At 34.9% G+C, this 13,614-nt stretch overlaps 1 protein-coding gene across 1 annotated transcript in view; it reads right to left on the bottom strand.

Moving 5' to 3' along the window:
* The window catches only part of LOC123680162 (BMP-binding endothelial regulator protein-like), an 89,577-nt gene that overhangs the window by 56,693 nt on the left and 19,270 nt on the right, over positions 1–13,614 (bottom strand). Inside the window, exon 2 of the mRNA XM_045617929.1 lies at positions 9,109–9,208. Within this exon, the coding sequence (XP_045473885.1) occupies positions 9,109–9,202 (94 nt within the window). The 5' untranslated portion in view covers positions 9,203–9,208. The remainder of the gene's footprint in view (positions 1–9,108; positions 9,209–13,614) is intronic.

Genomic DNA, 13,614 nt, shown 5'->3' with positions numbered 1-13,614 from the left:
GAAATATTATTTAACAATGCAGTTCAATCATTGACGTTTATATTACCTATTTTAGGAGCCGTCAAACAAATAAACATCTGCGTCTCCTATGGGGGTTGCACCATGCCCATAGTAATAAATATAAATTAGTTAAAAACCAACAAATTCTTCGAAATAATTCACAATTTCCTTTTTCAATCGCAAATTTTCTTCTCAAGCTAAACCAGAACAAACGTCATTCATGCTGTAGTAATAGGCCATTTGAAAAGTCCCCGATCTGATGCAAAGATGGCGATGCTAGAATTGAATCCATATGATTTTTAGTTAGTACGAACCTTCAAACGATACGTATCAAAATTTGACAGCAGTCCGTCCATTAGTTTGTGAGATATTGCGTTGTGAGTGTAGTTACTTTTGTTATTTGAAAAAAGAAGAAAAAAAAAATTCGTGTGCTGATAACAATCCAGTTGAAGCAAAATCTTGGCTTGATGAAGACTGACGAGTTTCCAGGGTCTGCACCAGAAAAATCAACCATCATTGATTGGGATGCTGAGTTCAAACGTGGTGAAATGAACACCGAAGACAGCGAACGCAGTGGACGCCTAAAAGAGGCTGTCACCCCGATAAAAAAATCAAAAAAGTTCACCAAATAATTTCGAATGACCGTAAAGTGAAGTTGATCGAGATAGCAGACATTGTGAAGATATCATCTGAACGAGTACATCATATCATTCACGAATATTTGTACATGAGAAAGCTGTGTGCAAAATGGGTGCCGCGCGAGCTCACAATCGATCAAAAGCAACAACGTGTTAATGATTCTGAGCAGTGTTTGAAGCTGTTTAAGTGCAATAAACCTGAGTTGATATGTGACAATGGATGAAACATGGCTCCATCATTTCACTCCGGAGTCAAATTGACAGTCAGCTGAGTGGACTGCACACGAGCAACCGAATCCAAAGCAAGGAAAACACAACAGTAAGCTGGCAAGGTTATGGCATCAGTATTCTGGAATGCGCAAGATATAATATTTATTGATTATCTCCAAAAGAGCCAGACCATCAACAGCGATTAATACTTAGCGTTATTGGATCGTTTGAAGAATGAAAATGTCGAAAAAACGGCCGCTTTGAAGAAAAAAAAGGTACGGTTTCATCAAGAATATGCGCCGTATAACAAATCAATGAAAATAATGGCAAAATTGCATGAATTGGGCTTCGAATTGCTTCTGCATCCACTGTATTCGCCAGATCTGGCCCCAGCGACTTTTTCCTGTTCTCAGACTTCAAAAGAATGCTCGCTGGAAAGGAATTCAGCGCCAATGAAGGAGTAATCGCCGAAACTGAGTCCTATTTTGAAGCGAAAAACAAATCGTACTACAAAAATGGTACCGAAAAGTTGGAAGATCGCTATAATCGCTGTATCGCCCTCGAAGGCAACTATGTTGAATAATAAAATCGAATTTTACCAATAAAAATGTGTTTTACTATGGTAGACCGGGGACTTTTCAATTGGCCTGTTATGGTGAAGGCCATGGTTTTCCATCGTTATTGATATACCTTCCTCTTAAAAATTAAATAAAAATCCAATGATGTATCTCAAAATATTCCTACTCGTTTTTTGTCAATATCAAAATGATATCTATTATTGTATTACCCTTTATCCTTGAATTCCAAAATAGTTATTTATAATACAAGTGCAGAAGGCATTGATATTCTTCCACGAGTTCAAAATTCAAAAACGAGCCACGAAGTGGCGAGTTTTGGAATGAACGAGTGGTAGAATGAGCCTTCTGTACGAGTATTATACATTATTTTCTCTAATTCATTGCATTTTCATTGAAATTAATGAAATATTTCCATAAATATATTTTAGTGATTTTTGCATTGAAAAATGTTGGTTGGCAGAACTGATTTCTTTAAGGCAAATTGATGAATTGACAGATAAAGCCGTGGCGGAAAGTTCGGAGTACCAACATAGAATAATAAAATATAACCATGAAAACTGTGCGTTTCTGATATATTCTCGCACGATTTTGTTCTACAAGATGTGGAAGAATGAACGGAATAACCACAGAATTAGAGAAAAAAGTTTTCAGCTATGGCTGAACACACAGAACAACAACCATTTGCCAAACGCAACCGCGATATACAACTCAAGGAGCAAAACTCTCCGTTCTTGTTTGGAGAATATAAGTCTATATAAATAGTAATATGAAACCAAGAGGTAGGTGTGATCTTGAACAACCTACACGGTGGGATAAAAAATATTGATTTAGTTTTCATAAATGTTGCATATGAAACAAAGAACTCCGAGCAGTCTAAACAAATACACAGTGTCGAGTAGAGAAAGCCTTACATAAATTTTGACTTATTCTTTTTGCTGGTCAGATGTGAACAATACACAAGTGGGATGACTCATTGAAAATACAGTGGAGAAAATCAAAACAGGCATATTTAATAGGTTGATATTCAAACTCACCACTTTGTTCACGATATATTTGATGCAGATAATTCGAAACGAAATGTAGTTGATGATTTTGAAGGAACAAGAAGGAACTCGAAACCTTACACTTTTTGGGAAATTAAGGATCCGAAAATCTGTATAGAAGATTTGTAAGCTTTCTGAAGCTCCTGATTTCTAATTAGATATTCCCTTATCTCATTCAAACAATCAATTTTCGAACTTCCTTATAGATAGTATAGTATGTATATACACTGTGTCCGTAAAGTATGGAACAAATTCATTTTTAGCTGAACAGACCATTTTTAGAAATAATCCTGAAACACATCAATTTTTGATTTTAATTTACCGTATTTAAAAAAATAATCTAATATACAGGGTGAATTACTTTCGAGTAATGACGTCACCGTCATTTTTTTAAAATGGAACACCCCCATTTTGTCTCAATTTTCCGATTACTCTAGCTGAACTGATTCCAAAAATGTATCACTTGTTGATTCCAATCGGTACAGGGTGGACAAAAATACAATAGTTTTGTGTGTGCTCATAAAGTAACGCGTAACATTCTTTATTAGTTGAATCAACAATATTTTTCTATTGCGCAACTGCAGGGAATTCTCAAATCTTAGAGCGATCCAATCAGGCCCAGTTTCACCAAATGCTTTAATCTTGACTTGGCTCTTAAGTGAGGCCTTAGATCACGATTAATGTAATGTAGCGTTTCACCACATTCCAAAGCGCCATTTAATCGACCAATCGCGATTTAGCACTAATCGGCCATTTTTGGAGGATTACAACCTTTCAAGTTGAGATTAATAATTATTTATCAGTATGGAACTCTTGTCTATGTAATTATTTTTCCGGAAATTTCTAATTTTTGGGTCAATTTGATCAAAATATGACTATATGTATAGGCTCAATATTTCCCATTTAAAATACACGTAAACTTTGTTTTTGTGTTTTATGAAATTTATTGCAAAGAATAATTTATTGATATGTTTGATTGAAATATTATTTAAGAAGCAGTTAAACTTGATAATTAAAATAAATAAGTTATTAAAATTACTTATATAAGTTTTTTTCCAGAATGTGTGGTTTTGTGAAATGGGATAATTTCTTTTTAACTTCTGCAAGTTTCCGACATTTCGAAGCACATCACTCGACATTTTCGGCAAAAATTTTGTTTTTTGTTTACAAGATGACAAATGATTTGAAATGTTATGAGTTATGAATGAATGACACATGACACCTAGCGCCAATGGTGGCCAACACTGCTAATACAATATAGAACACTATATAACTCTTTGTTCACAACGTTGCCAAATGGTTTGACTATTTAATCGCGATTTGGTTAATCGCGATCATCTCCGGACGGGTTGATGCATGGTGAAACAGAAAACACTGTTAAGCCTGCTTTAGTAACAAGCGGAGTTTAATCAATCAGGGATCAAGTGCTGTTTGGTGAAACTGAGCCTCAGTGTATTTCTGCTTAGTGCGTGGCAAGCTTGAATACTGCAGTGTGGTGTGGAATCCATATCACAATAAATACATTTCTGCGTTGGAATCTATTCAGAGAAAGTTTTTGAAGTTTTTGTTTTTTAAGAAGCATAATATTTATCCCATTCATCCCGACCATCAGTCTTTGTTAAGGGAGTTTAATTTTAATAGTTTGAGGAAAAGAAGGGAAATTGCTGATGCTACTTTTGCATACAAATTGATCAATAATCATATTGACTCAGCATCGTTACTTTCTCTTCTGGATTTCAATGTGCCTAGACTTGCATCGAGATCTAATTTAATGTTTAGGATTAGTGTCCCAGGTTCACAGCACCATTTTCACAGTCCTGTTTTGTCGATGTGTAGAAGCCTGAACAATGTCCCTTCAGTTGATGTTTCCTTTCTGTCCTTAAATGAGTTTAAAAGAAAATTGTATTGTCTGATAGAAAATTGATATTGATTTTTTGATTTTTTTTTTCTGCTGACGGCGATTCCGTTAGTTATCATTGTTTGGTAATTTTTTCATGTTACTTACACCTGTAATTGGGCATATGCCTGTTGGATGTAATACATTTAAATAAATAAATAAATAAAATAAATAAATAAATATTATCGAAAATACTTATTGGCTAGCGGCAATTGGTTTGAATGTAACACCCTGCAGTTTGTTACATTAATTACATGTTTTTTAAATTGATAAGAAATAATTTCTTTCATATTCTGTCTGCTAGACCATAAGTAACAAACATGCTTGGAAACAGCTCATTTTAATTAATCTAAAAATGTAACAAACTACAGAGTGTTACATTCAAACCAATTGCCGCTAAACAATGAGTATTTTTGATAGAATTGTTAATTTAACTAATAAACAATGTTACGCGTTACTTTATGAGCACACACAAAACTATTGTATTTTTGTCCAGCCTGTACCAATTGGAATCAACATGTGATACATTTTTGGAATCAGCTCAGCTAGAGTAATCGGAAAATTGAGACGAAATTTTATCAAAGTCTGTGTCAAAAATCTCGAAAAAGAAACATCTTATGGAAAAATGATTCGAATAAATTTTTCTGATTTTTTCAATCAAACAGCATATAGCTCAAATAACTCACGAAAGAATCTTATCGAGAAAAAAGTTTTTCAATTCAATGTAACAGAAATGCAGTATGATTCTATATTTTTCCATCCATAGTAAACAATGATTTTATCCTGTTTGGCTATTGTTCATATTAATGAAGAATTATTTCATTTTATTTATGTGTAGATGTATTTCGAGGTCTTCCTTCGATGAATAGATAAAATAAAAAATTTTCCAACAAAATGAGTGTGAAATTCCACTTGATTTTTATGGAATTTTCATCTGTCTTTAATGACCTAACTGTCTTCGTACGGCCTATATAAAGTGAAATATTTATGATCTCCAGAATGGTAATTTCCTATTTTATAGTTTTTCAGATATTTCCAAATATTTATTGCGCCATCAAAACTTTACTACTCATATTAATTACCATACTAAACTATATACATCAGCATAACCAAATATTAATTTATGATAGCTCATGATATTAACAATCATCCAAGTTTAAATTCGAAAAACTTACACATTCGAAATATATCCTCGTGAATTTAATCCAAATGTGTTTTCAATTCGTATTCATCAAATTTTTATTCAATACACGATGAACGACGTACTACCATAGCAGAACATTTTTTTTTTGGCAAATTTCGATTTAATTATTCAACATAGTTGCCTTCGAGGGCTATACAGCGATTATAGCGATCTTCCAACTTTTCGATACCATTTTTGTTGTATGAATTGTCTTTCGCTTTAAAATAGGCCTCAGTTTCTGCGATTACTTCTTCATTGGCGCTAAATTTCTTTCCAGCGAGCATTCTTTTTAGGCCTGAGAACAGGAAAAAGTCGCTGGGGGCCAGATCTGGCGAATACGGTGGATGCAGAAGTAATTCGAAGCCCAATTTATGCAATTTTGCCATTGTTTCCAATGATTTCTGACACGGTAGATTGTCTTGATGAAACAGCACCTTTTTTTCTTCCAATAGGATCGTTTTTTGATAATTTCATCCTTCAAACAATCCAATAACGCTATATAATAATCGATGTTGATGGTCTGGCCTTTTTGGAGGTAATCAATGAATATTATACCTTGCGCATACCAGAATGCTGCTGCCATAACCTTGTTAGCTGACTGTTGTGTTTTTCCTCCCTTTGAATTCGGTTCATCGTATGCAGTCTACTCAGCTGACTGTCGATTGGACTCCGGAGTGAAATGATGGAGCCATGTTTCATCCATTGTCGCATATCGACGCAAAAATTTAGGTTTATTGCACTTAAACAGTTTCAAACACTGCTCAGAATCATTAACAACGGTCATTCAAAATTATTTTCTGAACTTTTTTGATTTTTTTGTCGGTGACAGCCTCTTTAGGGCGTTCCCTGCATTCGCCGACTCCGGTGCTCATTTCACCACGTTTAAACTTAGCATAACAATCAATGATGGTTGATTTTCCTGATGCAGACCCCGGAAACTCTCCATGAAGCCAAGATTTTGCTTCAACTGAATTTTTTCCATTCAAAAAGTTATATTTTATCAGCACACGAATTTCTTTTTTTTCAATCTCATTTCAAATAACAAAAGTAGCTACACTCACAACGCAATATCTCACAAACTTATGGTCGGAATGCTGTCAAATTTTGACACGTATCGTTTGAAAGTTGGGACTAACTAAAAATCATATGGATTTAATATCAGCACCGTCATTTGTGCATCAGACCAGGGATTCTTCAATTGGCCTATTATATGATACACTAATAAATTTTTTCGAAAAAAAAAATTTATTACAGGTCGATTCTATGAAGAAAGAAACACCTGAATTTGTGATAAAGGGTAAACTTATACCACTTGTAATGCAATAACTATAATAGATTTCTTTCAAGTCGATTTAAAAAGAACAAACTTTTGTTTTTTTTTTATTTCAAAGTATTTGAGATAGGAAAATTCATTTTCTGCTTGAATTATTTCCCACAATTTTTTTATACAATCCTCGAATTCTAGGAGTGAATTTTGTTCGGAAAAAACATTCAATACCCAGTGGAACAGTAATTTATTCAGAGGAATCTCTTTATTTATATCGAAATGTGTATAATTAAATCAGTGAACAGTCTCATTCAGGTAGCCAGCCAACAGTTTTTTTCAACGAGGCAGTCAAAGAACGATAAAAATTTTTGCAGCAGATAAAACTGATGCAACAGCTATAAAATTGATATTTTAGTGTCAGGTTCGAGGATGAAAAAGGAAATGAAATCGAACATTAAATAATAATTTTCTACAACGGATAAATATTCCATTCGAGAACTGGACGTGAAATATCATCACAGAAGATAAATGTTAAAAACATGCGGTAATTACACTGAAAATCTACAAACAAAAAGCGGACAAGTTCTTTAGAGATATTCATCAGCGTCGGATTCCGGTTGAATTTTTGTCCTGCACTGATGTAAGCCAATAAAAATAATTGGATCGTATCGATACTGGAGAAAACAATGATCGATATCAACCATCAACCAGATTTTAATTGCAAGTTTTGGCTTGTCGTTTTCGATAAGAAACCTTCGGCGAATGAAGAAAATTGCTTGGAATCGATCGAAACGAGATTGTTTGAAGCAAGACTGAAGTATAGACCCCCCTACCGAGTCAAAGCTTATTATGTCCAGGACTTCTTTTGTAACTATTGCTTCCTTGCTTACCACTTTCGTTCCTTGAGCTTTCAGAATGACAACTATTCTATTTCATCTGTATGAAATAGAATATAGAATGTATGTAAAGGGTGTTTTTTTAGAACTATAGAACTTTAAATTGCAATAAAGCAACGATGGATCATTCGATTCACATGAATTTTATTTATCCGCAAGATAATCTTGTGGCATTACATTTTAAATATGATTTCTGGCATATGACCGCCACGGCTTGCCCGGATGTAGTCCAATCTGGACGTCCAATTTTCGATGACTTTTTCAAACATTTGTGGCCGTATATCGGCAATAACACGGAGAATGTTATAGCTCCACAGAAAGTAGTCTAGCGGTGTTAAATCACAAGATATTGGAGGCTAATTCACAGGCCCAAAACGTGAAATTAGGCGGTCACCAAACGTGTCTTCCAATAAATCGATTGTGGCATGAGCTGTGTGACATGTTGTGCCGTCTTGTTGGAACCACAGCTCCTGGACATCATGGTTGTTCAATTCAGGAATGAAAAAGTTAGTAATCATGGCTCTATACCGATCACTATTGACTGTAACGTTCTGGCCACCATCGTTTTTGAAGAAGTACGGACCAATGATTCCACCAGCCCATAAAGCGCACCAAACAGTCAGTTTTTCTGGATGTAACGGTGTTTCGAATTACACTTGAGGATCAGCTCCACTCCAAATGCGGCAGTTTTGTTTGTTGACGTAGCCATTCAACCAGAAGTGCGCTTCATCGCTAAACAAAATAAAATGGACGTAGTGCGCGATACGTATTCCGCACAGAACCATTATTTTCGAAATAAAATTGCACTATTTGCAAACGTTGTTCAGGCGTGAGTCTATTCATGATAAATTGCCAAACCAAACTGAGAATAAATCACTTGACAGCTGTTAAATCGGTCGCCATCTTGAACAGTAATGCCAATTTAAAGTTATATACCTCGAAAAAAAACAGCAGTTATTATCAAATCTGATATTTCCACTTTTCAAAATATCAGCAATACAAACACTGTTGAACCTGATGTTTGTTTTTCCCCCACTGAAAGTTGGTATCAAAATTGGACATATGTGTCAAATCGTTAAAAATATATTTGAAAACAAAATCATATAAAGGTACAACTCGATTATATAACCTTTTCTACACTTCCCAGTAAACACATTACATGGTTTCAGAACTCACTTCCTACTTCTCATGCAAACTTCAGGCAATCTTTCGAATCCATACGTTCCAAAACGAAAAGTTTTAAATTTCACAGGTTTTTTTTTCAGGAAAGGTTTATTGTAGAAAACGAGAAAAGAGTTCCAGGAAGGAAGATTATGTGCAAATTCCCAATCGTTGAAGTTCATTACAGTATATCAATAAAATACAAAGTCAAAGCAAATTCTCAAGTTCTACTTACCGATCCTTGTGTAGTTAGCGAAAGTTACACTCAATCCAAAAATAAATATTATTGCACTTGTTCCAAGCTGTCGGTGTACTTTGATTAATACCATTACTACCTGCAAAATACAAAGTTTATTATCTCTTTGATTTGGTTCAACAAACAGACTGAAGTTATGTTGATATTCGATGTAATAGATATGGTAAAGGTCGCATCCACGATAGGACAACTATGAAGGTAATCCAGTAACTATAACTGTAAGATTACGTTCCTACAGAAGTTGGTTATCTCAAAAATCATTTTGGGATTTCATTTCGAATAATTGTGTAACCATTACAAAAATGAAAATACACTGATCAACAATTGCTAGGGATCACTCATGAACTTCTCTTCATTTGTATTTTTTCAAGTTATCTCGTGAATATCTGTACATTATATGTTCTCTAAGGAAAAAGTAAGATGTTTTGAGTTGATTATATCAAAGTCTTCCCACTTCATCGGCTCTTGTTCACAAAATCGATTATTATCTGTAGGCTGTTACAGGTGGAGTGAAAAGCAATGTGGTATTTGTTATTAAATCTGTTTTTTTCTCTCGTTCAAACACATAAGGTGACTATAATTGAAGAAATGAGAACAATATCAGCTTATCAGTCATGCCGAGAAGACGTTTGGCTCCTGTGCAACTGGACCAAATCATACGGTGGATTCAGGAAGGTTTGTCCCAGCCAGAAGTGTCCCGGCGGTTGAATGTTTCGCAAAGTGTCGTGAGTCGGGCTTGGAATAGGTTCATCCAAAACGACTCAGTAGCTTATGTTCATGGGGGAGGTCGGCAGCGCAGTACAACAGCTGCCCAAGATCGTCTTTTGATCCTCAATGCTAGGAGAAATCCCTTTTACCCGGCGTGGCGGCTCAATAGATCACTGAGAGTTGCAACAGGAGTTCTAATTTCGATCCAGACTGTAAGACGACGACTACATGTTCGTGGTTTGAGAGCCCGTAGGAGGGTACAACATCCCCGTTTGAATAGGGAACACCAGGTTCATCGACGGCAATGGGCTGAGGAACACCGCAATTGGACACTTGAAGATTGGAGCCGATGTTTATTTACGGATGAGTCTAGATTTCGTTTGGTCAACTCCGATGGACGTATTCTTGCTTGGAGGGAAAGAGGTCGAAGGTATGCAGAACAGTTTATGGTACCCACAACAGCTTTTGGCGGAGGTTCTATAAGTGTATAGGGAGGCATTTGTTTGAACCAACGCACAGAGTTGGTTGTTCTGCAGAACACCACCATGACCAGCCAGAGATATCACGATATGATTATTGAACCCATAATTGTTCCGTTTGCTGCTGCCGTGGGCGAGAATTTCATTTTAATTGACGATAATGCCCGTCCACACCGTAGTCGTCTGGTTAATGAAGTGCTAGAAACTCTTGCTATTGATAGGATTGACTGGCCAGCTCGCTCTCCAGACATGAATTGCATCGAACATGTCTGGTCTGAGATGTCTAGACAATTGTCAACCTTAGAACAACCGATCAATAACCAGGAGGACCTTTCTAACGCTTTACGGGATATTTGGACGAATTTGCCCCAAAATTTTATAAATCGTTTGATCGAAAGTATGCCTCGTAGGGTAGAATGCTTGAGACGAGCTCGTAGGGGACCAACTAGGTACTAGCTTAACCGAAACTTCAGCCTTCTTGTGGTTTCATCATAAAATTTTTATGTTATTCAAACACAGAATTTTGAGTGTTCCTAATAAAGTCTTTTTTTCTCTCCAACTTTCCATTTTTTCATTCTTTTCTCAAGTGAACCATATTATCAACTGAAAATACTCTGATATCTGACTAAATTTATAATCTTGGAGCTAATATTTCAGAAATAAATTCAGAACAAGTAAGTGATCCCTATCAATTGTTGAGCAGTTTATTACTGTAAGATTACGTTTGGGAGTTAATTTCGAATAATTGTGTAACCATTGCAAAAATGAAAATATTTAATAATATTTCTAATCCGAGAATATGACCGTTCGAAATTTGTTTCCCTGTTGTCTTAGTTGAAACCAATATGTCTAAAATACTGGTATGTTCAATCATAAGATTTTATTTGAGATCATTCTGGCGACTCGGCTCGACATGGGTCCCTTATCTCTTTTCTTCCTTAATGTGGCGCTATACAAAGTTGTGACCAATCAATGGCATAATTTTACAATTTTCATTTGTTCTGTCAAGAGATTGACCAAAAGACGACATGAGCACCATAAGATGCAGAAATCAAGTGAAAAGGGGCCTCATAGTAATAAACATAGATAGAGGGAGCATATGTCATTTTCAGTAAGCAAATTTTGTCCCCAACATCAAATTTGACATGAAGCGCGCGGAAATGAAAACATATCAGCGATTCGATATTTAACTCAATTCGCGAGTTTCTCCACAAAGAACGCACTTCTCGAGTACCTAAGTGAATCAACGTTTCATATTAATCAAAATATATCGAAATAAATACCTAAATAAATCCCTAAATAAATCAGAAATTCAGAAAACAAACTTCAAGCGCGCCAACCAAGGTTGCCAGAAAGTTGCCAAACCTTGGATTTCAGCATGTAGATACAGAAAATAATAAATATTCTCCTTATTATAAATTCAACAATTAAGAAAAATATATGATTCATCAATTACCAATAAAGCAAACATAACTTCGCGGGTATGGAAGTCCTTAATATTCAATACGTTAGTTACTATCAAACCGAATTCAATACAGATGTTCTCTTTAATTTTCAATAAAGATTTGTTAGCATACATTCACATCCTCTCTCGACTCTTGATATTGAAAAAAATTTATGGGTTAGATGACTGAATTATATGATACACGGATTTACCTAGATTAGATTCATAAATATTTGTGTTTGAGCTCAAGGTTTCCTGTCCTTTTTATAACCGCGAGGCAGGCTGTCTAGAATAAACCTCCTTCAGGAAATTATATGGCAGAAACTGAAACTGAAACCGAGAGTAGGTATGGTCTATATACAGATAAACAATAATTTACTCCTAAAAATCAATCAATTTTTTCGTCCATGACCTCGTAATTGACAGGTGCACTTTTGCATCACAATCCCCAGTATAACAGGCAAAATAAAGTTCGGTATGAAATTTCAAATGGGGGTCAATGATATTTCTTATCACACAAAATGTCAGAATAACTGGAATTAACATATAGATGCCATTCTCAGTGAGCAAATTTTGTCCCCAACATGAACTATCAAATTTGACATGAAGCGCGCGCGGAAATGAAAATATAGCAGTGATACGATATTTCACTCAATTCGCGAGTTTCTCCACAAAGAACGCACTTCTTATGTCACATAATGAACCAACGTTTCATATTAACTCAAAATATATTGAAATGAATACCTAAATATATCAGAAATTCAGAAAACAAACTTCAAGCGCTCCAAATGACGTGGAACAACAGATGACACTAGGAGAGCAAAAGTTGCCAAACCTTGGATTTCAGCAGGTAGATACAGAAAATAATAAATATTCTGCTTAGGTGTTATAAATTCGGCAATTAGGAGAAATATCGGATTCCAAATATTCAAATTAGCATATTTAATTGAGAATCACTCAAATAGATATATTTCACTCAATATAATATACATTCATAACGCTTTAGTAAAATTGTGGATTTGAAAACATATCACAATCCGAAAACGTAATCTAACCATATTGGCGACATGTAAAAATTACGTATACTTAATCTATCTATGGAAATATCTGAAAATTATTCTCTGTCAGGTTTCATTTCAGTCTGAGAAAATTCTACTTAGTTATGATTTGTATTGAATTATCCAAAAAATGGAAAGCACTGACGTGAAGTCAAGAGCATTTGAGCACTCGTTCATTCGTGCGTTAATTGTACTCTTGGATACCACATAATTTCATGCAGGTTGGTATATAATTTCATTTTTGGAAATTGTGCTTTAATTTCCAAAATTTGGAGGGTGCTATTGAAACTATAAATTCCCATGAAGCTTGAAATTGCTATTCTAAAAGGTTTTCCAATGTTGGGTATTCATTTGATTATGAAAAAAGGATATTTTTTGAGGTATTGAATCGATTGTGGAGCATTGGCATAGATCTTATCTTTTACGTTGCCACAAAGAAAAAAGTTTAAAAGTGTTAAATCCCAACAACTCGGTGGCCAATGGTGATAACCTCTTCGAGAAATAACACGGCTAGAAAAAAAAGTAGGTTGCTTTTACTGATAGAGGAAACAACTTCAACCTAATTTTTTATAATTTTCGAAATATTGTCGAATAAGAATCGAGCACCTGTTGACAAATTTGTTGGAAAATATAGGCGTCCAATGAACAACCAAGGAATCGATGGATATTGGTTTTGGTTTTCTGTTGTAATAGTTACAAATTTATAGCTCTTTTGGTGTCGGAAATATTTTTATTAACATGGTAAAGGTTTTTTTTTCAACTATAAAACTTTAAATTGCAATAAAATAACGATGGA

This window comes from Harmonia axyridis, chromosome 5 (genome assembly GCF_914767665.1).
Source record: "Harmonia axyridis chromosome 5, icHarAxyr1.1, whole genome shotgun sequence".
In the NCBI taxonomy this organism is placed as follows: Eukaryota; Metazoa; Arthropoda; class Insecta; order Coleoptera; family Coccinellidae; genus Harmonia; species Harmonia axyridis.
Note: the sequence above shows the minus strand (reverse complement) of the source record. Positions and strands in the feature narration are given on the sequence as shown.